This window comes from Haliotis rufescens, unplaced genomic scaffold, assembly GCF_023055435.1.
Source record: "Haliotis rufescens isolate VD_foot unplaced genomic scaffold, xgHalRufe1.0.p SCAF_20, whole genome shotgun sequence".
NCBI classification, from domain to species: domain Eukaryota; kingdom Metazoa; phylum Mollusca; class Gastropoda; order Lepetellida; family Haliotidae; genus Haliotis; species Haliotis rufescens.
In genome coordinates this window covers 4,522,449-4,547,608 of record NW_025963891.1, presented here as the reverse complement: position 1 = coordinate 4,547,608, position 25,160 = coordinate 4,522,449, and the positions used below count along the sequence as shown (strand labels likewise).

Sequence of the window (25,160 nt, the reverse complement as noted above, 5' to 3'; positions counted from 1 at the left end):
TCATCAGATATTGACTTTCGGAAGGGAAAAACGGTATAATTAGCCGTCCTTATTCTTGAATGTTTGGAATAAACAGATTAAGACGAATTCTGTGAATCCCTCGGGACATTGAAGCAAAAAAGGTCTGATTTGTCAAGGGCTATCGCGACTAAAATACGAGCCCACTGGCCCAATAGATGGCCTTGGTCGGGCTCATTCCAACCAATCGGAGGAGCAAAAACACGATTTGTATTCACACGAGGGACAATTTAACGTTCTTTTCTGTCAATGCACTTTTCAGGCCACAGCGTCTTTGATAGTTCTTTATTGGCGTTCTCTAATTACCGAGTAAATCTGGCGGATGGGTTATAGGCCCCCCTGTCAGTCTCGGATTGACCAGACCATGGGCGGGAGTCACAAACTGCATTCCACGCAACTAATCATTCGTAACGGGACAGCCATTACCACGGAGGGTGTTTTTATATGGTCACGGTTCGGTGAAGGTGAGATGTAATTCTGTTGATATTGGGGCAGTGTCCTAAAAGTGTATCGTATGTGCTTGTTTATTTAAACCAGTTTCATTGATGCCTTTGATTCTTGGACGCTTATGTCGGGCAAGAATGATGGGTTTTATACTTTATTTTTGTTTGTGTCATTGAAAGATTCCAGGTTCATTTTAACCTCCCCCCCCCAAGGAAGGCCTACCGTCTCCACCATTCACGAGTATCTCTGGCAGGAAGTAACGCTTGTGTTCAGCGTCGGCATTGACACGGGAAGAGTAAAAGTCTATTGCGATCAATAAATGCAAACGTGTGTGATACTTTTTCAGCAGTTTGCCACTCTTGGAAACAGTATGATTAGAACAGTATAACCTGGCTAGGCCGGACAGGCTAGTCGGGAACTGTTTACAGGCTCCCATCAAAACATAGACAAAACATTTTTTCTTTGTTTGGACAGGATTGGCTGTGCCTTTTCGTGAACACCTGCTGTCTTCACTGATTTTCTGCGATCCATTCACATAAGATTCACCGCTATTTTGTCTCCTACGCTCAATGGAATCTATTTCGGCAGATAATAAGTGAGTGAGTGAGTGAGTGAGTGAGTGAGTGAGTGAGTGAGTGAGTGAGTGAGTGAGTTGGTTTTAACGCCGCTTTTAACAGTATTCCAGTTATATCGCGGCGTATCAGTTTCTTGTGGGAGGAAAGCCCGAAGTGAAGCAGGTCTCAGTCAGCAGATAATGAAGACTGTTTTTTTCTTTGGTTTGGGGTTTCCCCTATACAGTAGTACGTTCCTGCATCATGTGCTAAAGTGACGAGTACACAGCGTCATGTGCTGAAGTGACGAGTACACTCATGTGCTGAAGTGACGAGTGAGTACACAGCGTCATGTGCTGAAGTGACGAATACACTCATGTACTGAGGTGACGAGTACACCTGTCTGTTGAAGTGACGAGTACACTGCATCATGTGCTGAAGTGACGAGTACACTCATCATGTCCTAAAATGACGAGGATGGCATCATAAGCTGAAGTGACGAGTACATGTCTCATGAGCTGAGCTGAAGTGACGAGTACACCTGAATGCTGAAGTGACGAGTACACTGCATCATGTGCTGAAGTGACGAGTACACTCATCATGTGCTGAAGTAGATTTTGTATCAGCATGATATGAAGTGATGGATTATATAAAGTATTCTGTCAAGAGTAAGTAATTAATACTTGAAGTCCCGGCGAAATAGTTCCATCGGCGTCCCAGTGATAACAATGGTGTATATCATACAGATTACGTAGAGAACCCCATCTAGCCACAGATTCACATGGGATGAACCCTCCATCTCCGACCGTGGCACACAAGAGGCGTCATCACTTAACCTCCATCCGGGGACTCGGGAGTAACCCCAAGACTCTAAGTCCTGGCCGCGGACTGTTATCACTGAGTGTACCGGGATTTCGGCCTGGGAATCTCATCTTGGCTTTTATCTAAATCATTGTCCAGAATCTATTGCCATGGTACCAACGCGTGATGGAATGTAGGACCCGTCTTCGTGTACGCCTGGTGCGCCATGCAACTCGATCCAACCTTTTAACACTTTGCGTTTGTTTTATAATGTGGAGCAAAACGCGAGAAAACTGTCATGGCAGTACCCCAGACTATGATGCGCCAAATGTTGGGTTCTGAGTGGTTTAAGTAATGGAACACTGCGAGATATCCGCGGAATGCAAGAATTGTGTAATGCATGGAAGATAACCTGGTAGACGATGAAAACCTTTTAATGTTTTTAGGACGTGTTGGTCGTGATGGTGGTGTTGGTGTTGTTGGAGGTTGTGGTAGTAAAAGTTATAGCAAAAGATGCTTGTGGTTGTGGTAGTCGTGGTGGTGGTGGTGGTTGAAGTGATAACGGCTGTAGTACTACAAGGACCGTAGTACTGAACAGAGGTATTTAGGGCAATACATCACCAGAGCGGTTTAGGGGGTAAGGGTGGCCCGGTCGTCTAAGGCGCCGCGATTAACTGTGCAGAGTTGCGTCCCTTGGGCACGCCAGAAACCTATGATTGTGGGTTCGATCCCGGTTCGCCCCTATTATGTTTCTAGGTTTGTCAGCACCATATCCGTGCTTGTGGGTTTCACCGAAGTGGTAAACGTCTTAGACCTGCATCACTTCGGGCATTCCTCCCACATTAAGCTGACAAGCCGCGATATATGGACGACTAGACGAACGAAAGCGCTTATCCTATGTTGTAGTTTTATTGAATTATAATAACGACTGTTTCACATTTCGAAGTACTTTAGTTGTTAACTGCACATATGTCTTACACTAATGAACTTTCCGCTTTTACTGAGTCTATGAATCAACGTTATTTTAGAAATTAACAAATTTTCTCTTTTCGTATTCTCTGAGTTTAGCGTCCGGTAGATGTCTTAACAGTTAACACATGACACGTCTGTTCTGTGGGATCACATCGCGCCGACCCCCGTGGTTACATGCTGCAAAGCGATCTGTCTTATAGTACATGCACACAGAGTTGCTGGGTTGAATAGAGACCTCAGACACATATGTGATGGTTGACTTCATTCAGTGAATCAAACTGCCGTATTGATTTACCGTACTTAAAGCTGATCGGTGAGATGCAACATCCTATATCCTATGAACAGCAACATAGTGCCCTCAGAGACAAAGATCTCACATTGTATTCTAGTGTACAGAATTTCAGCAAAGCTGCCAAATGGTTCATATCGCATGTACGACCTTCCTGGCAATGTTGCCAATATGATGTCTCGTTTCATATAAACGACCTTTCTGGTAATGTTGCCAATCAGATGTCTCGTTTCATATAAACGACCTTTCTGGTAATGTTGCCAATCAGATGTCTCGTTTCATATAAACGACATTTCTGGCAATGTTGCCAATCAGATGTCTCGTATCATATAAACGACCTTTCTGGCAATGTTGCCAATCAGATGTCTCGTATAATGTAAACGACCTTTCTGGAAATGTTGCCAATCAGATGTCTCGCATCTTGTATTTCACCTCTCTGGCAATGTTGCCAATCAGATGTCTCGTATCATATAAAGGACCTTACTGGCAATGTTGCCAATCAGATGTCTCGTATCATATAAACGACATTTCTGGCAATGTTGCCAATCAGATGTCTCGCATCATATAAACGACATTTCTGGCAATGTTGCCAATCAGATTTCTCGCATCTTGTAATTCACCTCTCTGGCAATGTTGTCAATCAGATGTCTCGTATCATATAAACGACATTTCTGGCAATGTTGCCAATCAGATGTCTCGTATCATATAAACGACCTTTCTGGCAATGTTGCCAATCAGATGTTTCGTATCATATAAACGACCTTTCTGGCAATGTTGCCAATCAGATGTCTCGCATCATATAAACGACCTTTCTGGCAATGTTGCCAATCAGATTTCTCGCATCTTGTATTTCACCTCTCTGGCAATGTTGCCAATCAGATGTCTCGTATCATATAAACGACATTTCTGGCAATGTTGCCAATCAGATGTCTCGTATCATATAAACGACCTTTCTGGCAATGTTGCCAATCAGATGTCTCGCATCATATAAACGACATTTCTGGCAATGTTGCCAATCAGATTTCTCGCATCTTGTATTTCACCTCTCTGGCAATGTTGCCAATCAGATGTCTCGTATCATATAAACGACATTTCTGGCAATGTTGCCAATCAGATGTCTCGTATCATATAAACGACCTTTCTGGCAATCTTGCCAATCAGATGTCTCGTATCATATAAAGGACCTTTCTGGCAATGTTGCCAATCAGATGTCTCCGTTCATATAAACAACCTTTCTGGCAATGTTGCCAATCAGATTTCTCGCATCTTGTATTTCACCTCTCTGGCAATGTTGCCAATCAGATGTCTCGTATCATATAAACGACCTTTCTGGCAATGTTGCCAATCAGATGTCTCGTATCATATAAACGACCTTTCTGGCAATGTTGCCAATCAGATGTCTCGTATCATATAAACGACCTTTCTGGCAATGTTGCCAATCAGATGTCTCGTATAATGTAAACGACCTTTCTGGAAATGTTGCCAATCAGATGTCTCGCATCTTGTATTTCACCTCTCTGGCAATGTTGCCAATCAGATGTCTCGTATCATATAAAGGACCTTACTGGCAATGTTGCCAATCAGATGTCTCGTATCATATAAACGACATTTCTGGCAATGTTGCCAATCAGATGTCTCGCATCATATAAACGACATTTCTGGCAATGTTGCCAATCAGATTTCTCGCATCTTGTAATTCACCTCTCTGGCAATGTTGTCAATCAGATGTCTCGTATCATATAAACGACATTTCTGGCAATGTTGCCAATCAGATGTCTCGTATCATATAAACGACCTTTCTGGCAATGTTGCCAATCAGATGTTTCGTATCATATAAACGACCTTTCTGGCAATGTTGCCAATCAGATGTCTCGCATCATATAAACGACCTTTCTGGCAATGTTGCCAATCAGATTTCTCGCATCTTGTATTTCACCTCTCTGGCAATGTTGCCAATCAGATGTCTCGTATCATATAAACGACATTTCTGGCAATGTTGCCAATCAGATGTCTCGTATCATATAAACGACCTTTCTGGCAATGTTGCCAATCAGATGTCTCGCATCATATAAACGACATTTCTGGCAATGTTGCCAATCAGATTTCTCGCATCTTGTATTTCACCTCTCTGGCAATGTTGCCAATCAGATGTCTCGTATCATATAAACGACATTTCTGGCAATGTTGCCAATCAGATGTCTCGTATCATATAAACGACCTTTCTGGCAATCTTGCCAATCAGATGTCTCGTATCATATAAAGGACCTTTCTGGCAATGTTGCCAATCAGATGTCTCCGTTCATATAAACAACCTTTCTGGCAATGTTGCCAATCAGATTTCTCGCATCTTGTATTTCACCTCTCTGGCAATGTTGCCAATCAGATGTCTCGTATCATATAAACGACCTTTCTGGCAATGTTGCCAATCAGATGTCTCGTATCATATAAACGACCTTTCTGGCAATGTTGCCAATCAGATGTCTCGTATCATATAAACGACCTTTCTGGCAATGTTGCCAATCAGATCTCTCGTATCATATAAACGACCTTTCTGGCAATGTTGCCAATCAGATTTCTCGCATCTTGTATTTCACCTCTCTGGCAATGTTGCAAATCAGATGTCTCGTATCATATAAACGACCTTTTTGGCAATGTTGCCAATCAGATGTCTCGCATCATATAAACGACATTTCTGGCAATGTTGCCAATCAGATGTCTCGTATAATATAAACAACCTTTCTGGCAATGTTGCCAATCAGATGTCTCGCATCATATAAACGACATTTCTGGCAATGTTGCCAATCAGATGTTGCGCCTCATATAAACGACATTTCTGGCAATGTTGCCAATCAGATGTTTCGTATCATATAAACGACCTTTCTGGCAATGTTGCCAATCAGATGTCTCGTATCATATAAACGACATTTCTGGCAATGTTGCCAATCAGATGTTGCGCCTCATATAAACGACATTTCTGGCAATGTTGCCAATCAGATGTTTCGTATCATATAAACGACCTTTCTGGCAATGTTGCCAATCAGATGTCTCGTATCATATAAAGGACCTTACTGGCAATGTTGCCAATCAGATGTTTCGTATCACATAAAGGACCTTTCTGGCAATGTTGCCAATCAGATGTTTCGTATCATAAAAACGACCTTTCTGGCAATGTTGCCAATCAGATGTTTCGTATCATATAAACGACCTTTCTGGCAATGTTGCCAATCAGATGTCTCGCATCATATAAACGACATTTCTGGCAATGTTGCCAATCAGATTTCTCGCATCTTGTAATTCACCTCTCTGGCAATGTTGTCAATCAGATGTCTCGTATCATATAAACGACATTTCTGGCAATGTTGCCAATCAGATGTCTCGTATCATATAAACGACCTTTCTGGCAATGTTGCCAATCAGATGTTTCGTATCATATAAACGACCTTTCTGGCAATGTTGCCAATCAGATGTCTCGCATCATATAAACGACATTTCTGGCAATGTTGCCAATCAGATTTCTCGCATCTTGTATTTCACCTCTCTGGCAATCTTGCCAATCAGATGTCTCGTATCATATAAACGACATTTCTGGCAATGTTGCCAATCAGATGTCTCGTATCATATAAACGACCTTTCTGGCAATGTTGCCAATCAGATGTCTCGCATCATATAAACGACATTTCTGGCAATGTTGCCAATCAGATTTCTCGCATCTTGTATTTCACCTCTCTGGCAATGTTGCCAATCAGATGTCTCGTATCATATAAACGACATTTCTGGCAATGTTGCCAATCAGATGTCTCGTATCATATAAACGACCTTTCTGGCAATCTTGCCAATCAGATGTCTCGTATCATATAAAGGACCTTTCTGGCAATGTTGCCAATCAGATGTCTCCGTTCATATAAACAACCTTTCTGGCAATGTTGCCAATCAGATTTCTCGCATCTTGTATTTCACCTCTCTGGCAATGTTGCCAATCAGATGTCTCGTATCATATAAACGACCTTTCTGGCAATGTTGCCAATCAGATGTCTCGTATCATATAAACGACCTTTCTGGCAATGTTGCCAATCAGATGTCTCGTATCATATAAACGACCTTTCTGGCAATGTTGCCAATCAGATCTCTCGTATCATATAAACGACCTTTCTGGCAATGTTGCCAATCAGATTTCTCGCATCTTGTATTTCACCTCTCTGGCAATGTTGCAAATCAGATGTCTCGTATCATATAAACGACATTTCTGGCAATGTTGCCAATCAGATGTCTCGTATCATATAAACGACTTTTTTGGCAATGTTGCCAATCAGATGTCTCGCATCATATAAACGACATTTCTGGCAATGTTGCCAATCAGATGTCTCGTATAATATAAACAACCTTTCTGGCAATGTTGCCAATCAGATGTCTCGCATCATATAAACGACATTTCTGGCAATGTTGCCAATCAGATGTCTCGTATCATATAAACGACATTTCTGGCAATGTTGCCAATCAGATGTTGCGCCTCATATAAACGACATTTCTGGCAATGTTGCCAATCAGATGTTTCGTATCATATAAACGACCTTTCTGGCAATGTTGCCAATCAGATGTCTCGTATCATATAAAGGACCTTACTGGCAATGTTGCCAATCAGATGTTTCGTATCACATAAAGGACCTTTCTGGCAATGTTGCCAATCAGATGTTTCGTATCATAAAAACGACCTTTCTGGCAATGTTGCCAATCAGATGTTTCGTATCATATAAACGACCTTTCTGGCAATGTTGCCAATCAGATGTCTCGTATCATATAAACGACCTTTTTGGCAATGTTGCCAATCAGATGTCTCGCATCATATAAACGACCTTTTTGGCAACGTTGTTGACCTCACATAGTTATGCATCACATAGTATTCACGTTGGTGACGCATGGGTGCAGCACGAGACGTTCGCGCCTCACTCAGCGGACGAAGCATATTAGCACTGGTCCTACACCTCCGGAGGGCTAATAAGCTTCCCCTCCCCCTCCCCTCCTCTGATATGCATGTCGGGACGGCCAACTGTACCCACAGCCTCTGTATCTGCTCCACTCCCACATCTCATTAGGCGTGGCATAATGACGCTGATAGCTTCACGCTGAGGATGGTTTCCTCTCTCTGTTGTATCTGAGGATATGTTATTCTTTATCTCACTTTAAAGGTAGCGGTGTACATCACAGATATTGTTACTCCAGGAGGGTATGATGCGCTTTGAATGGAGACGGAGCGAGTGTGTGTCAGATTAGGTAGGTGTGGTGCTGTTTAAAGGTAGAACGGGGAAGTCAAAGACAGATAAAAGCCCGATGCTTATACGCGAATAACTTAAATAAAAAGATGTCACATGTACGGTTGTTGAAATGCGATGGGCTTGCCTATGCATGACAGATACAGTGTGATAGTTATTCGTAATTGTATTAAACTAATAGCGTATACATAGTGAAGAAACTGCAATCGGCGCGACCCGTGAAGATCTTGGGTGGAATAGGTCTTCAGCAACCCATTTTTGCCGTAAAAGACGACTATGCTTGTCGTAAGAGGCGACTAACGGGGTCGGGGGTCAGGCTTGCTGACTTGGTTGATGCATGTCATCGTATTCCGATTGCGTGGATCGATGATCATGATGTCAATCACGGGATCGTCTGGTTCCGACTCGACTATTACGGCGTTAAACAAGAAACAAACAAAGCAATCGGTTAGTCCAAGACAGATTTAACGTGATTGCTGTACGGGATTCTGGTGTGTTTGGACACACACATTCACATCAGTTATAATGCAGTGGGCGTGGGCCATTCATACCATATAAAGCGTGACAGTCACAGAGAGAGATATATATGTGTTGGCAAGGCTGCAATGGCACGCCAAAGACATATCATAGTGTGATGGTTATCCGTGAGTGGTTTAAAGTGTGCTGATACACTTGGTGGCGCTTTACATGTCAAACACATATCATAGCGTGATGGTTAGCCGTGAATGGTTTAAAGTGTCTCATATTCTTGGTGGCGCTTTACACGTCAAAGACATACCATACTAATTAGTGTGGTGGTTATCCGTGAATGGTTTAAGGTGTCTCATATTCTTGGTGGCGCTTCACACGTCAAAGACATACCATACTAATTAGTGTGGTGGTTATCCGGGAATGGTTTTAAGTGTGTCATACACTTAAGTACTTGGTAACGCTTTACATGTCAAAGACATCTGATAGTGTGATAGTATGAAAGTGTGTCATATATTTGGTGGCGCTGCTGAAATGGGCGGGTCAAGACGGATAAAGAGTGATAACTATACGTGATTGATTGATTGATTGAGTCACTTTTAGCAATATCCCAGCAGTATCACGGTGGGGGACACCAGAAATGGGCTTCACACATTATACTCATGTCGGGAATCGAACCCGGGTCTCCGGCGTGACGAACAGACGTCTAACCACTAGGCTACCCGACCGCCCCTATACGTAATTGAAGATACGTGTGGTACGGATACTGTAGTGAGACTTGAGGAACAATATATGACCTGCTGATAATAAAAATAGGGTTAGATATAATGCAAACATATTGAGAATTTGTAAAAGTGTATTAGATATAGACTTGTCTGATGCAAGTACATGTTATTGGTTATTTAGATGTGTGCCTTGCCCTTTCTCAAACGTCCACTGCGAGGTACAGCAGATATGTTATCGGTAGCGATATGCACCTGAATGCAGGTAACTGTTTTGGCGTCTCTCAGATTGTGTTTGCTCATCAAACCTATATCAGCAAAGCACTATACCTGTCATCTTTCCCCCGCGGCGAACGAGGTTTGACTGATTTAGTAATTCAAAATGCATTACATTTATCTGCAGTTATAACTTAAGGCTACATATTTGACTCTGTAGATAAGTAAAGGAATGCTGCTATTGGTGTGCCCGTGTATGTTTGTATACGCGTGTGTATGCGTGTGTGTGTGTGTGTGTGTGTGTGTGTGTGTGTGTGTGTGTGTCTGTGTGTGTCCGCGTGTGTCTGTGTGAGTGTGTCTTCGTGTATGAGAGCATAATGGAGGAGGACAGAGTGCACTAACAAACGTCCATGTAAAAGGCAACGGGTTCTGAGAGGTCAGAGACGTTATCGTCGATGTGACTGTAATTGCGATCGTTGACGCTGACTTCGGGGTTGGCGTTGGCGTTGTGGTCGACATTGTGATTGGCGTTGTGGTTGGCGTTGTGGTTGACCGTTTAGGTAGCGTTGTGGTTGTGATTTGCATTGGGGTTGTGGTGGACGTTGTGGTTGACGTTGTTGTCAGTGTTGTGGTTGACGTTGTAGCTGTCGTTAGAGTTGGCATTGTGGTTGTGGTTGTGGTTGGCGTTATGGTTGACGATGGGGTTGTGATTGGCGTTGTAGTTGGTGTTGGGGTTGAAGTTGATGCTGTGGTTGTGGTTGAGTTTGTGGTTGTGGTTGGCGTTTTGGTTGACGTTGTGGTTGACGATCGGATTGTGACTGACGTTGTGGTTGTGGTTGTGGTTGTGGTTGACGTAGTGGTTGGCGTTGTGGTTGTGGTTGACGTAGTGGTTGACGTAGTGGTTGGCGTTGTGGTTGTGGTTGACGTAGTGGTTGACGTAGTGGTTGGCGTTGTGGTTGTGGTTGACGTAGTGGTTGACGTAGTGGTTGGCGTTGTGGTTGTGGTTGACGTAGTGGTTGGCGTTGTGGTTGACGTAGTGGTTGGCGTTGTGGTTGGCGTTGTGGTTGTGGTTGACGTAGTGGTTGACGTAGTGGTTGGCGTTGTGGTTGTGGTTGACGTAGTGGTTGGCGTTGTGGTTGACGTAGTGGTTGGCGTTGTGGTTGTGGTTGACGTAGTGGTTGGCATTGTGGTTGGCGTTTTACCTAGCCTAGTGGTTGTGGTTGACGTAGTGGTTGGCGTTGTGGTAGTGGTTGGCGCTGTGGTTGTAGTAGACGGGATCACAACAACCCGCGCTACAGTTGGCACTGACATCTTTTTTACATACTTAATCCAGCCGAGGAGGAAGATAAGCCACACATCCCTCAACAGACTCCAACACAAGTCTCATCGGATACCCTTATTGTCACGCGTCATTATATACCAGTTATCGGCCTTATGATAATAAATGCAATTTGTCCATCTTGTCGATGGTAATACCATACAACAGTATCCCATACAGAAGTCCGCAAGTCACGGTAGCTGGCGCGGATCAAAGCAAACCTCTAGAGCTGGCTGTAGCTCTACTCCCGTGTTGTGTGAGTGATCAAAGCAGTGGAGCCTCGTGTTCCTTGCTGTCGATATACTCGCTCATCAGGGATAACCACAAGAAGAAACATTACACGAGAGGTCTTCTTCTTTCTCATCATAAACCGAGTTCCGATCATTAATTCCTGTCTGATTCACGAAATATAAATCATGGTATAATTGACAAAAAGTGTGTTGAAATCTTTCCTTTCGTCTTGAATCTAGCTGAGAGCATTATCAAATAATTATCATCCTTTCATATAAACGTGACTGAAGATAGTTTCTGTAGTGTTAAGCATATAGCAGTGAGGCCTGGTCTAGACGGGAGAAGGACCTGGCGGTTTAAATGCACGATTATGTTACAAATTCTACGCAGCTGACCTTAATACTCCACACAAGGAACAGATACACATATAACTGTATGTGGGGCTCTCTGGCGGTTTGGTGTGTATGCGTGTGCGTGTATGTGTGCGTGTGCTATGTACATTTCTGTCAACGAAACTCTGCATCATGTCTTATGACTAAGTGGGGACACGGGTGGCCCAGTCGTCTAGGTCGTCGCAATTTGCTATGGAGATTTGCGGCCATTAGGCATGCCAGAAACATGTTAACGCTGGTTCGAATCCCAGATTCGCCCTCGTTATGATTGTCAGCACCATACTCGTGCTCGTGGGTTTCCCAAAAGTTGTCAACGTCTAAGACATGAATAATAGGATTGTCAGGAGAGTTCATAATAGGGTTGTGCAGAGATCCCATGGTAGTTTAACAGCGTTATCAGGGTTGTTAAGAGATCCCGCTATGGCTCAACAGAGGTCATACTTGGGTTGCGAGGAGATCTTGCAGTGGTTCAACAGAGGTCATACTGGGGTTGTAAGGAGATCTTGAAGTTGTTCAACAGAGGTCATACTGGGGTTGTAAGGAGATCTTGAAGTTGTTCAACAGAGGTCATACTGGGGTTGTAAGGAGATCTTGCAGTGGCTTAACAGAGGTCATACTGGGGTTGTAAGGAGATCGTGCAGTGTTCCAACAGAGGTCATACCGGGGTTGTAAGGAGATCTTGCAGTGGTACAACAGAGGTCATACTGGGGTTGTAAGGAGATCCTGCAGTGGTTCAACAGAGGTCATACAGGGGTTGTAAGGAGATCTTGCAGTGGTTCAACAGAGGTCATACAGGGGTTGTAAGGAGATCTTGCAGTGGTTTAACAGATGTCATACAGGGGTTGCGGGGCGATCTTGCAGTGGTTCAACAGAGGTCATACAGGGGTTGTAAGGAGATCTTGCAGTGGTTCAACAGAGGTCATACTCGGGTTGCGAGGAGATCTTGCAGTGGTTCAACAGAGGTCATACTGGGGTTGTAAGGAGATCTTGCAGTGGTTCAACAGAGGTCATACTGGGGTTGTAAGGAGATCTTGCAGTGGTTCAACAGAGGTCATACTGGGGTTGTAAGGAGATCTTGCAGTGGTTCAACAGAGGTCATACAGGGGTTGTAAGGAGGTCTTGCAGTGCTTCAACAGAGGTCATACTGGGGTTTAAGGAGATATCGTGGTTGTTCAACAAATGCCATACCAGGGTTGTAAGGAAATCTTTCAGTTGCTCAACAGAGGCCTTACTGGGGTTTAAAGATGGGTTTAAAGATGGGTTTTAAGCGCCCATTGTACAGCTCTATGTATTGGTCGGACAAGCTAGTTACTAGTACTGTTGTGAAGTGATCAGTGTATTGAGACAATGGAAATGAACAGACACTATCTTTTCATAAGTGAAGCTTTCTGTGTGGAATGTTACTTACTTTAGTATAGGATTATGATCAGAAGTTAAGTAGGCAGTTTCCCTATACCGAAAGTAAGACTTCACCTACCTGAGTGCAGTTATACCGTCTAATGTGTAGATATATAGACTGGTTGGCTAGACATAGACTGCAGCAGTCTCCATTTCATTACAATAACAATCAATTATGTCTCACAGTATCTTAAAACCAATCCAAAAAAAATGCAATAAAAAGTTGTTTTCAGTGTTTTTAATGGACAAGGCAAAGACAAATCTCAGACAATTCTATATTGTTGTTATTAAATGTATCTTGGACACAAGTCCAGGTCTGGGTTGGGACGCTTAGAGAAGTTCAAGATAATTGAGCAAGTGGGTTCTATATAGAGGACATGTCAAATGGGTACTGTGAACGGGTTCCGACTATTTTCAACCCGAACTGCACATTGACCCTTGTCGATGTCTCCTGAGTGCAGGGTGGACCTCACTGTATCAAAAGAATACGGTTCATCTTCCAGGTACCTTGCCACCTCACATCTTGACCCCACCATCAACGCAACAAGTGTCGACTATTTCTGTACGGCTATATACTGCGCCTCCCACGATTCTCACAACACGAGAGATGGTGTGTTCTAATGACGATCAGCCAGAGTCTCTATAGCCACCTCAACGAGCATGACGATTCCACGTTATAAATGTAGAGCACCGGTCCAAGGGGAGATGTATATGAAAGACGAAGGTCTAACACTCAGATCTTGTTAACAACACAAAGGATGCGATGTTTTCCGCCAGGATCGGTTTCGTCCGGCATATCGCAATCAAAAGCGTCATGGAAAGTGTTTGTGCGATCTCCCCACGAGGGGTGCACGTGCAGGCAGGGGTCTACACAGCACGCACGTGCAGCACGGACGTACAGACGCGAGAGGCGTGGTGAGTTGGACACCATGACGCGACTGCCTTCAAAGAGAGGTCGGACTGGATCACTCTAACCACTGGGGACACAGAACCATATACACAGATTTGTTTTCACGAACAGCAGAAAAGTATCTTTCAAACTTAACCACACGAATCCCCAACCATTAGATCAACACCCTATCCTAACATCCCCATATGATTTGATCTCAAGTTCTATACGCAGTTAAAAGATCCTAAGATCACATACGAACCACCCAATCAAACGATCACATACGAACCACCCAATCAAACGATCACATACGAACCACCCAATCAAACGATTACATACGAACCACCCAATCAACCGATTACATACGAACCACCCAATCAAACGATTACATACGAACCACCCAATCAAACGATTACATACGAACCACCCAATCAAACGATCACATACGAACCATCCACTCAAACGACCATATACGAACCATCCAATCAAACAATCATATACGAACCATCCAATCAAACAATCATATACGAACCATCCAATCAAACGAACATATACGAAATCACCCATACTAAAGCCCCATACCTGGCCATTCGGGGGCGGTCGGGTAACCTAGTGGTTACAACATTCGCACGTCCCGCCGAAGACCAGGGTTCGAATCCAGACATGGGTACAACGTGTGAAGCCCATAATTGCTAAAAGCGGCGTAAAACCATATTCACTCACTCACCATTTGATCCTCACATCCCCACCTGGCAGCCCTAAGGTCAGCAATCTCTCGCGAGATGAGAGGTTGTCCATGCCCTATTCCCCACCCCGCACACGTGAATGACAAACCAGAGCAATCGCTGTGCCCCTACACACTGACCCTGGGGCGAAGAGCACTGCCCATTCGCTCTTCACGCCAAGGATCCGGGTTCGATTCCCCACATGGGTACAATGTGTGGAGCCCATTTCGTGTGTCCCACGGCGTGATATTGCAGGATAATTGCTAAAAGCATCGTAAAACCACATACTATAGGTTAAACACAACTTAAAAGTAAATTAACCCCTACGGTGTTACTAACGTCAATAGCGCGTTAGGTAAGACGTACATGTACTTGTGTATCGTGAAGAGACAACAGGATACCGCGTATTATCAGATAGATTTTAGCAGAAAACAAGAAGGAAGGAGCAAGTACGATGAATGGGCATGTTGCTTCGGGTTCTGTCCGATGTTTTAATCGTTTTGGGTATGATTATCACGTCACGTGGTGAATCTACAATATATCAGTGATGAATCTACAAGATATCTGTGATGAATGTACAATATATCTGTGATGAATTTACAATATATCTGTGATGAATGTACAATATATCTGTGATGAATGTACAATATATTTGTGATGAATGTACAATATATCAGTGATGAATCTACTATATATCTGTGATGAATCTACTATATATCTGTGATGAATCTACTATATATCTGTGATGAATGTACAATATATCAGTGATGAATGTACAATATATCAGTGATGCATGTACAATATATCAGTGATGAATGTACAATATATCAGTGGTGAATGTACAATTTATTATATACTTCGATAGTTTACTTCAGTGAACATAACACTTGATATTTCACTGCAGTGAACACACCACTTTGACGAAACTATTGTCTTACAAGAGTTACCTCCCTGCATATTATTTCCCTTTTATTAGTGTCGAGCCCGAACAAAAACTGTTGACTTCCTTTTTTTACGTTTGTTCAACATTGACAAGGCAAATGGTGACAGATGGTCATTTATGGAGTTAATACGCTTCTTGCCGTTTGTTTTTCTCTTGAAAATGTTTCGTTATGAACTGTCAATTTCTCATTTCTCAATTGAGACTTCGATTCGCAAAGCGCCATTTTTGTTACTTGACCAGCGTGTATCCCTCCGCTTCCAACAGCGCTCTCGTAGATTTCAAGAATATTTTTTGTTGAAGTAAATTTGTATATAATCATATCCAAATGTATGATAATGAATTTTATTGACCTCAAATATTGTTTGTTACTTTTGTTTTATATTTTACTTTTATATATATTTAGGATTTCGCAAACAAGGAACTACTTTTTAGGTCGCAAGGGGTAGTGAAACATCCCTGATAGGGAGAATTTACCTTTCAAGGTTTTTCGTGTGTAATGAAATATTTTAATTTCCCGTTAGACAACAAAACACGATGTATATATATAAATAGAATATTCCATGTGTTTCGCTAGGTTAATCGAAGACATAAGGGTTCGCTTTAGTCCAAATAGCAATTGAAAGTCAATGTTTCACACCGTCTCGCGAAGACCTGCGAGTCTCTTTACTCGTGGTGGTAGAGGGTTATGGCTATATCGTGGAGGGTCCATGCTGTTTGGCGTAGGAAGGCGTGCATGTTAACTAGATGTGCAAATACATGCATTTATCTCAAACAGGTAGTCTTTTCTTATAAATCCGTCAACATGGTAAGAACAAAGATAAACACACTTTTACCCCCAATCACCTGGCTCGAGCTGAGGAGCGCCAGCAATGCAAACACAACATTCTATCTTTAGTTAACAATTCATTCAATCCCGGCAAAAAGGCCTTGTTGAAAGCCGTCAGAACGAGCCCATCATCGCGCGGATGGCTGTGGTCACGTGACTAACGGTCTGTGCCATGTCGGTGTTTACCTTCGGGAGAACCCACAGCTTCACACATGTTACCGGAACCTAGATATTTTCTTTTAATTACAATAATGACACGAGTGACATTTTAGAGACTAACAAAACGTAACATCGACCGTTTAACAAACTGGCGGCGGGTGTAATCGTGCTTCTACCGTAGGCAGTGACGCTTGGCCATACCGGATCTGTTGCTAACCCTTCTCCACCCCACATGCACTTTAATGTCTTGGTATACACATGGTCAGCAGAGGCAGTGTGTTATTGAGGTGCACACTTTGCCGTTTATAGTTCAAGATGGTCTTTTACTGACCTATAGTCCCGTGAAGATTCCGGGTTAGAATTGGTCTTCAGCAATCCATGCTTGTCGTAAGAGGCAGCTAACGGGATCGGGTGGTCAGGCTTGCAGAATTGGTTTATGCATGGCAACGAATCCCAATGGCGTAGAACGATGTTCATGACGTCAATCACTGGATTGTCTGGCCCAGATTCGATTATTTACAGACCGCCGTCTTATAGCTGGAATACTGCTGAATGCGGCGTTAAGACCAATCCGTGCCAACCGTTGTTAAACTTATCAGACAAGAATTCATTGACCTTAAATGTCACACAATATTTAATATTTCCGGAACCTTCAACATTGTCCTAAACGAACACTATTTCATCGAAGTTGTTCAATTATAGGAACGTGTTGCAGAACGATAACTCGGCAGTTCATGATTCCTCTACTTGTGGCTGCCAAGACCGCTACCATCATGTTTACTTTTCTTTTGTTGACAATACCAATTCGTCAGTAAACTAAATGTGACCCATCATATCGTGAAGTGTATGCTACTAATTGTGATCTGAACGTTAGAATCACCATGGAAGCTGTCGAGGCGTATGCCCCCAAATCGTCCAATACAGAACATGAATCTGTTTAATGACTTTCAGATGGGGTTAAATCAGTGCGTGATGTTATCATTGGTAGACTGCACAAACTGAAAAAGTAGACACAGAATGAAAATAGACCAGTCATCAAAAACCTCCTTGCCTTACATGAAAAGTGTGTGGTTGTTCCCATGGCAAGGCATCAAATCACATAACCATTATATATATGTGAGCATCACTACATTAATTGTTTGATCACAGAACTCGGTATAAATTACATCAAATAATGCCACATAAAAGTATATAAATAAGTCGACAGAGGAAATAATCTGCTACTCGTACATACCAGTACTATCATGTAGTTAAGTTATCCTGGATTCCTGCAAATGTACCACCAAATCCCTTAAAGACTAACCTTAATCAGTAGTACAATCAAAGAAGGATTTTCTCATATTCACAAAAAATATTTTGCAAAATTGAAAAAAAACCACCATGGGGTGGTCGGGTAGCCTATTGGTTAAAGCGTTCGCTCGTCACGCCGAAGATCCGGGTTCGATTCCCGACATGGGTACAATGTGTGAAGCTCATTTCTGGTGTCCCCCTCCGTGATATTGCTGGAATATTGCTAAAAGCGGCGTAAAACCATACTCACTAACCCACTCAAAAATTCAAATGATTTGCTAGATTAATGAATGGATGCAATCTTAGAATCTTTGATCATGTCGAAAAATATTCCAGCAGTTCAAGCCTTTACTTGCATTTCCCTATTTTGACTTGAATCATATGTTCCTGTGTTTGGCCAGGTGAATACTTGACTTGACATTGCGTGTGTGTGTGCCATCTGTGGGGCAGCAAACGCTCACCTTTTCTCAGATGGAATCATCACTATTTGCTGATTCATAAACACATTCGTATGACATTGAATCGTACAATGGGAAGGGTTTTGCCGCTGCAGTTCGACTCACGATGACCCGTAGTCTAGGACCGCCCTTTTGCACCCTGTTGCAAGCGGTGATCAGCTGTTGTAGGACTTAGTTTGTCTGTTGCACTCAGCAATATTCCAGCTATATGACGGCGGTCTGTAAATAATCAAGTCTGGACCAGACAATCCAGTGGTTGACATCATGATCATCGATCCACGCAATTGGGATACGTAGACATGCTTCAACCAAGTCAGCGAGCCTGACCACCCGATTCCGTTAGTCGCCTCAGTAGGGCTAAGACTGTCCCGTTGCTTCCTGTTGTTGAAGCGGTGATCAGTTGTAGAAGGTCAAGACTGACCCGTGGTCAAGAACTGTCCTTTTGCAACCAGTTGTTGAATCAGCAACTGATCAATGCTGCAGAACTCAGTTGTTGACTTGGTTAAAGTATTGAACACGAGAGACGGAACAAAAACGCAGCGTAATGGTCTGAGGACATCCAGTAATATTTGAACGAAGATGTTTCCCAAGAGAGCCCAGCATGCTCCTTTTAATTTCGTTTCTGCTAAATGCAGTTTTAAATACAGGCCAACATTTGTGAGTAGATGGTGCGATGGCTGGTTAACGGTGTACCCTGATCCAACACAGCACCACAATCCTACAACCCTGAGGGTTGGGCTGAATGAGGGGGTACGGCTGTGTGGACGCTATGCGTGGACGTAATTGGTTCTCATCAACAGCCGATGAAAGTAGCAGTCGAGCTTGTATTTTGTCCACATCTGTGATTGGAGGTCCCCGCATCACACAAAGTGGAAGGCTGCTGAATGGGCTCATGGAGAAATGCATGTAAACACTTTAAGCGTTGATACGTCCATGTAATTAGATCAATCAACTAAAGCTAAGTACACGGTGAATACCGCGCAGCCCAGCTTCCAGAAGTACTTAGCAGACATCTTTCCCACAAACACACCGCCGTTTACAAATCCTAACATTACTTGAGCAAATCGAAGAAAAGGCGCCGATCTTGGAGAAATTGGTTTACAAAAATGCTGAGGCGTATTACGTGGTTATTCGTTGACCTTGTGTGTGGAAAGACTGGATTATGCCACTGCCGGAGCTGGCGATGGTGCTGTGGCTGTCACGTCGTGGGATTGCGGGGAGCAGCGACGACGCTACAGAGTCATCGACACGACAGGAACATCAATGACGGGATCACACACAACTTCAGACTTGCCAATAATCTTCAATGAATGTAATCGCTGGCCCCACCTTCTTCATGGTGTAAGACTTCCAGTTTGTCATCGGAATTCAGAGCAGGGACAAGCGATGATCTGCCTAACATGAGCTTAAAGGGCACCTGTTCTCACAGTATGGAGATGATGTCGGCTTACAGGAACGTGCTGCTTACCCAGACTCATACAAAGGGTGCTGGGGTCTGCGGTGTGGGACGCCTCAAGGTCTGTTCTCGCTTTATCCTGTTGGGCTGCTGGCCTGGAGACAACGATCTGACAACACAGTCAAACCACAACTCCATGCCTGCCATATGAATGTTTACTTGGTTTACAAGTGGGTTTCTCAACGACCAGGCATGAGCAACGAAGGTTCTTTGCATCTCTATAATTTGTCCTAGAGTGTACCGCCAATATTGAAAACTGAAATCAAAAACTAATCTAGAAGTATGAACTGACCATATTTAGATGTATGAATTGACCAAAGGGGAAAGGGGAAAACACAACCATATTTAGATGTATGGTATGACCATAGGGAAAAGGTAAACACAACCATATTTAGATGTATGGTATGACCATAGGGGAAAGGGGAAAACACAACCACATTTAGATGTATGGTATGACCATAGGGAAAGGGGAAAACACAACCACATTTAGATGTATGGTATGACCATAGGGGAAAGGGGAAAACACAACCACATTTAGATGTATGGTATGACCATAGGGGAAAACAGAACTGACCAAAGGGAAAAGGGGAAAACACAACTGACCAAAGGGTTTCTCAATTGTACTGGTGAAACTTGAAACACTAAGGTGTGATGTTGGTGATGTGGAGGTAATGTGGCGGTGGTCTTACAACACTAAGGTGAAGTAGTGGTGATGTTGAGGTGGTCTTGCAACACTAAAGGGAGGTGATGGTTATGTTGAGGTGGTCTTACAACACTAAGGTGAGATGATGGTTATGTTGAGGTGGTCTTACAACACTAAGGTGAGGTGATGGTTATGTTGAGGTGGTCTTACAACACTAAGGTGAGGTGATGGTTATGTTGAGATGGTCTTACAACACTAAGGTGAAGTGGTGGTGATGTGGAGGTGGTCTTATAACACTAAGGTGATGGTGATGGTTATGTTGAGGTGGTCTTACAACACTAAAGTGTGGTGATGGTGATGTTGAGGTGGTCTTACAACACTAAAGTGTGGTGATTGTGATGTTGAGGTGGTCTTACAACACTAAGGTGTGATAGTGGTGATGTGGAGGTGGTCTTACAACACTAAGGTGAGGTGATGGTTATGTTGAGGTGGTCTTACAACACTAAAGTGAGGTGATGGTGATGTTGAGGTGGTCTTACAACACTAAAGTTTGATAGTGGTGATGTGGAGGTGGTCTTACAACACTAAAGGAAGGTGATGGTGATGTTGAGGTGGTCTTACAACACTAAGGTGTGGTGGTGGTGGTGGTGTTGAGGTGGTCTTACAAATCTAAGGTGTGGTGACGGTGTTGTTGAGGTGGTCTTACAACACAAAGGTGTGGCGGTGGTGAAGTGGAGGTGGTCTTACATCCCTAGGATGTGATGGTAGTGGTGTTGAGGTGGTCTTACAACACTAAGGTGTGGTGATGGTGTTGTTGAGGTGGTCTTACAACACTAAGGTGTGGCGGTGGTGAAGTGGAGGTGGTTTCACAACACTAAGGTGAAGTAGTGATGATGTTGATGTGGTCTTACAACACTAAGGTATGGTGATGGTGAAGTGGAGGGATGTAAGATGGAGTAGTTGTGGTGGTAGGCGTTCTTTGTTAGTTGATGTTAAGGTATGGGAGTTACGATCACCTTAGAACTACGATCGCATTGTACAACGGCACCCTTGGATCAAGATCTGTCTGACCTCTAAAATGGTGAGGTTCTTGCAGTTCCAGGATGACGTCGACATTTGCCCATGTAGCAGGATTCACGCTGAAGGAAGTTCTATGTTCTATGTAGTGGGAGAACGACAGGAACAGCGAAGTCAATCTGAATGTTATGTGAGACCCTTGTTGGTGTTGCCGGATAAGTCGTACATCAACAGGGGCCCCAGTCGAATTAAACTGAGCTAAACAAACCCAATATAGTCAAAAGTAAATGGAGAAATTGGACATATAAAACCGTTCATTGGACAAAAACCGTGTGGTGGCCGCACACACGATGTGCCTTGTATTGAGCATGGCCACACATTCCCCAGCAGGCGGTGGCAGATTGTTTTACACGTGTTAATCAATCAGCGTGATATCACAGTAGGGCGTTTCACGCGATACCGCCATTGCCGCTCATTAAACGCCTTTCATTGAGCGTCATTAACCCCACTACTTGGACAACTGCAGCGCTGCTATTAGCAACATCGACGACTTCTATTTTTTACTAAATATTCCCACAGGAGGGATGGTTTTCGGTAACACGAAGGCAATTTATACGGTGTAGATTTACTTAACGATTATTAGATTCCACTGCTTCAGGAAGCCATCGTGGTTTTCAAACGTTCGTCGAGTTAATAAATACAAAAATAAAACACAACACAAAACAACAAAATACCATGCACTTCAGTACATGATGAAGAAACATACGTAACCGTTCTCTGCGTATTTAATCCATAAGTGCAAGTAGAAAATATAAAGACAATATAATCGTTGACGACCTATTGTGTCTCTGTGTGGCGTGATTACTCCCCGAGGTTTCTTGTGGACTACTACCGATACCTGTTGTGAAGGGCTACTACCGCCCTGCTGTGAAGGGCTACTACCGTCCTGCTGTGAAGGACTTATAACGGTACCTGTTGTGAAGGGCTTCTACCGTCCTGTTGTGAAGGGCTACTACCGATACCTGCTGTGAAGGGCTACTACCGTCCTGCTGTGAAGGGCTACTACCGTCCTGTTGTGAAGTACAACTACCGTCTTGTTGTGAAGGGCTACTACCGTCCTGCTGTGAAGGACTTATAACGGTACCTGTTGTGAAGGGCTACTACCGTCCTGTTGTGAAGGGCTACGACCGTCCTGCTGTGAAGGGCTACTACCGTCCTGTTGTGAAGTACAACTACCGTCTTGTTGTGAAGGGCTACTACCGTCCTGCTGTGAAGGACTTATAACGGTACCTGTTGTGAAGGGCTACTACCGTCCTGTTGTGAAGGGCTACGACCGTCATGTTGTGAATGGCTACTACCGTCCTGTTGTGAAGGGCTGCTACCGTCCTGTTGTGAAGGGCTACTACCGTCCTGTTGTGAAGGGCTACTACCGTCCTGTTGTGAAGGGCTACTACCGTCCTGTTGTGAAGGGCTGCTACCGTCCTGTTGTGAAGGCCTACTACCGTCCTGTTGTGAAGGGCTACTACCGTCCTGTTGTGAAGGGCTACTACCGTCCTGTTGTGAAGGGCTGCTACCGTCCTGTTGTGAAGGCCTACTACCGTCCTGTTGTGAAGGGCTACTACCGTCCCGTTGTGAATGGCTACGGCCGCCATGTTGTGAGGGCCTACTACCGTCCTGTTGTGAAGGGCTACTACCGTCCTGTTGTGAAGGGCTTCTACCGTCCTGTTGTGAAGGGCTACTACCGTCCTGTTGTGGAGGCCTACTACCGTCCTGTTGTGGAGGCCTACTACCGTCCTGTTGTGAAGGGCTACTACCGTCCTGTTGTGAAGGGCTACTACCGTCCTGTTGTGAAGGGCTTCTACCGTCCTGTTGTGAAGGGCTACTACCGTCCTGTTGTGAAGGGCTTCTACCGTCCTGTTGTGAAGGGCTTCTACCGTCCTGTTGTGAAGGGCTTCTACCGTCCTGTTGTGAAGGGCTACTACCGTCCTGTTGTGAAGGGCTACTACCGTCCTGTTGTGAAGGGCTACTACCGTCCTGTTGTGAAGGGCTACTACCGTCCTGTTGTGAAGGGCTACTACCGTCCTGTTGTGAAGGGCTTCTACCGTCCTGTTGTGAAGGGCTACTACCGTCTTGTTGTGAAGGGCTACTACCGTCCTGTTGTGAAGGGCTACTACCGTCCTGTTGTGGAGGCCTACTACCGTCCTGTTGTGAAGGGCTACTACCGTCCTGTTGTGAAGGGCTACTACCGTCCTGTTGTGAAGAGCTACTACCGTCCTGTTGTGAAGGGCTACTACCGTCCTGTTGTGAAGGGCTACTACCGTCCTGTTGTGAGGGCCTACTACCGTCCTGTTGTGAAGGGCTACTACCGTCCTGTTGTGAAGGGCTACTACCGTCCTGTTGTGAAGGGCTACTACCGTCCTGTTGTGAAGGGCTACTACCGTGATGCTGTGAAGGGCTACTACCGCCCTGTTGTGAAGGGCTTCTACCGGCTTGTAAAAGACTACCACTGAAACAAGTGTTTAAACTTTCCAATCTTATCTGACCGTGGTATTTTGTCAGAGTGAGATAATGGCCACTATTGATCACATGCCTACATAGCGTTTAATCTGACTTCTATGTGTGGTACCTGGTGACCCCAGGAATTGTGCAGTCTGACGAGGCCACTATTTACCTTGCCTAGAGGGGTTACCCTGTACTCTCACTGACTCGGTGCCTGCTGGGGATGTTCAGTCCGATGGGTTGATTGCGGTGCAGGTGCCGCAGTTGTAAAGCGTGGCGATAATTTGTCTGCTGACCACCATTATGCCAACTACGCCAGTCGGCGAGATTGATCGGTCAGTTGCGAATGTCAGAGCTTGACCATCACAGCTGAAAGTGATGACCAATTCATTTGTGACGCGAGACGATACATGGCCAATTAGTGTGATGAAGTGTGCAGGAGGAGTCTACGGCGTGAAACTGTGAACATGGTTGTGTCAGTGTGGGAGGGTCCGGGGTGAGAGAGCGTCCGGGTGAGAAAGTGTCCGGGTGAGAGAGTTTGGGGTGATAGAGAGTCCGGGGTGAGAAAGTGTCCGGGTGAGAGAGTTTGGGGTGATAGAGAGTCCGGGGTGATAGAGAGTCCAGGTGAGAGAGAGTCCAGGTGTGAGAGAGTCCGGGGTGAGAGAGAGTCCGGGGTGAGAAGTTGTCCAGGGTGATTGAGCGTCCAGGTGAGAGAGGGTCCGGGGTGAGAAAGTGTCTGGGGTGAGAGAGTGTCCGGGGTGAGAGAGCGTCGGGGTGAGAGAGTGTCGGGGTGATAGAGTGTCGGGGTGATAGAGAGTCTGGGGTGAGAGAGTGTCCGGGTCGAGAGAGCGTCGGGGTGAGAAAGAGTCTGGGGTGAGAGAGTGTCCGGGGTGAGAGAGCGTCGGGGTGAGAGTGTCGGGGTGATAGAGAGTCTTGGGTGAGAGAGTGTCCGGGGTGAGAGAGCGTCGGGGTGAGAAAGTGTCCGGGGTGAGAGAGCGTCCAGGTGAGAGAGAGTTCGGGGTGAGAGAGAGTCCGGGGTGAGAGAGAGTCCGGGGTGAGAAAGTGTCTGGGGTGAGAGAGTGTCGGGGTGACAGAGAGTCTTGGGTGAGAGAGTGTCCGGGGTGAGAGAGGGTCTGGGTGAGAAAGAGTCCAAGGTGAGAGTGTGACC

The 25,160-nt window shown here is 44.5% G+C and overlaps 1 protein-coding gene across 1 annotated transcript; it reads left to right on the top strand.

Annotated features, from left to right (window-relative positions):
* The first annotated feature begins 19,777 nt into the window (after positions 1 to 19,777).
* LOC124142747 lies at positions 19,778 to 24,003 on the top strand. Its single transcript, XM_048400986.1, has 2 exons — positions 19,778 to 19,894; positions 22,795 to 24,003. Exons 1-2 carry the CDS (start codon positions 19,778 to 19,780, stop codon positions 24,001 to 24,003), a joined length of 1,326 nt encoding a protein of 441 aa, XP_048256943.1.
* Positions 24,004 to 25,160: the final 1,157 nt, after the last annotated feature.

Bases quoted from the DNA above. Each gene is read 5' to 3' on its own strand.
- LOC124142747 (XM_048400986.1), top strand. From the start codon at position 19,778: ATGAGCTTAAAGGGCACCTGTTCTCACAGTATGGAGATGATGTCGGCT. The intron at 19,895-22,794 runs GTCTGTTCTCGC...CCTGTTGTGAAG, and splicing joins GCGGTGTGGGACGCCTCAAG to GGCTACTACCGTCCTGTTGT.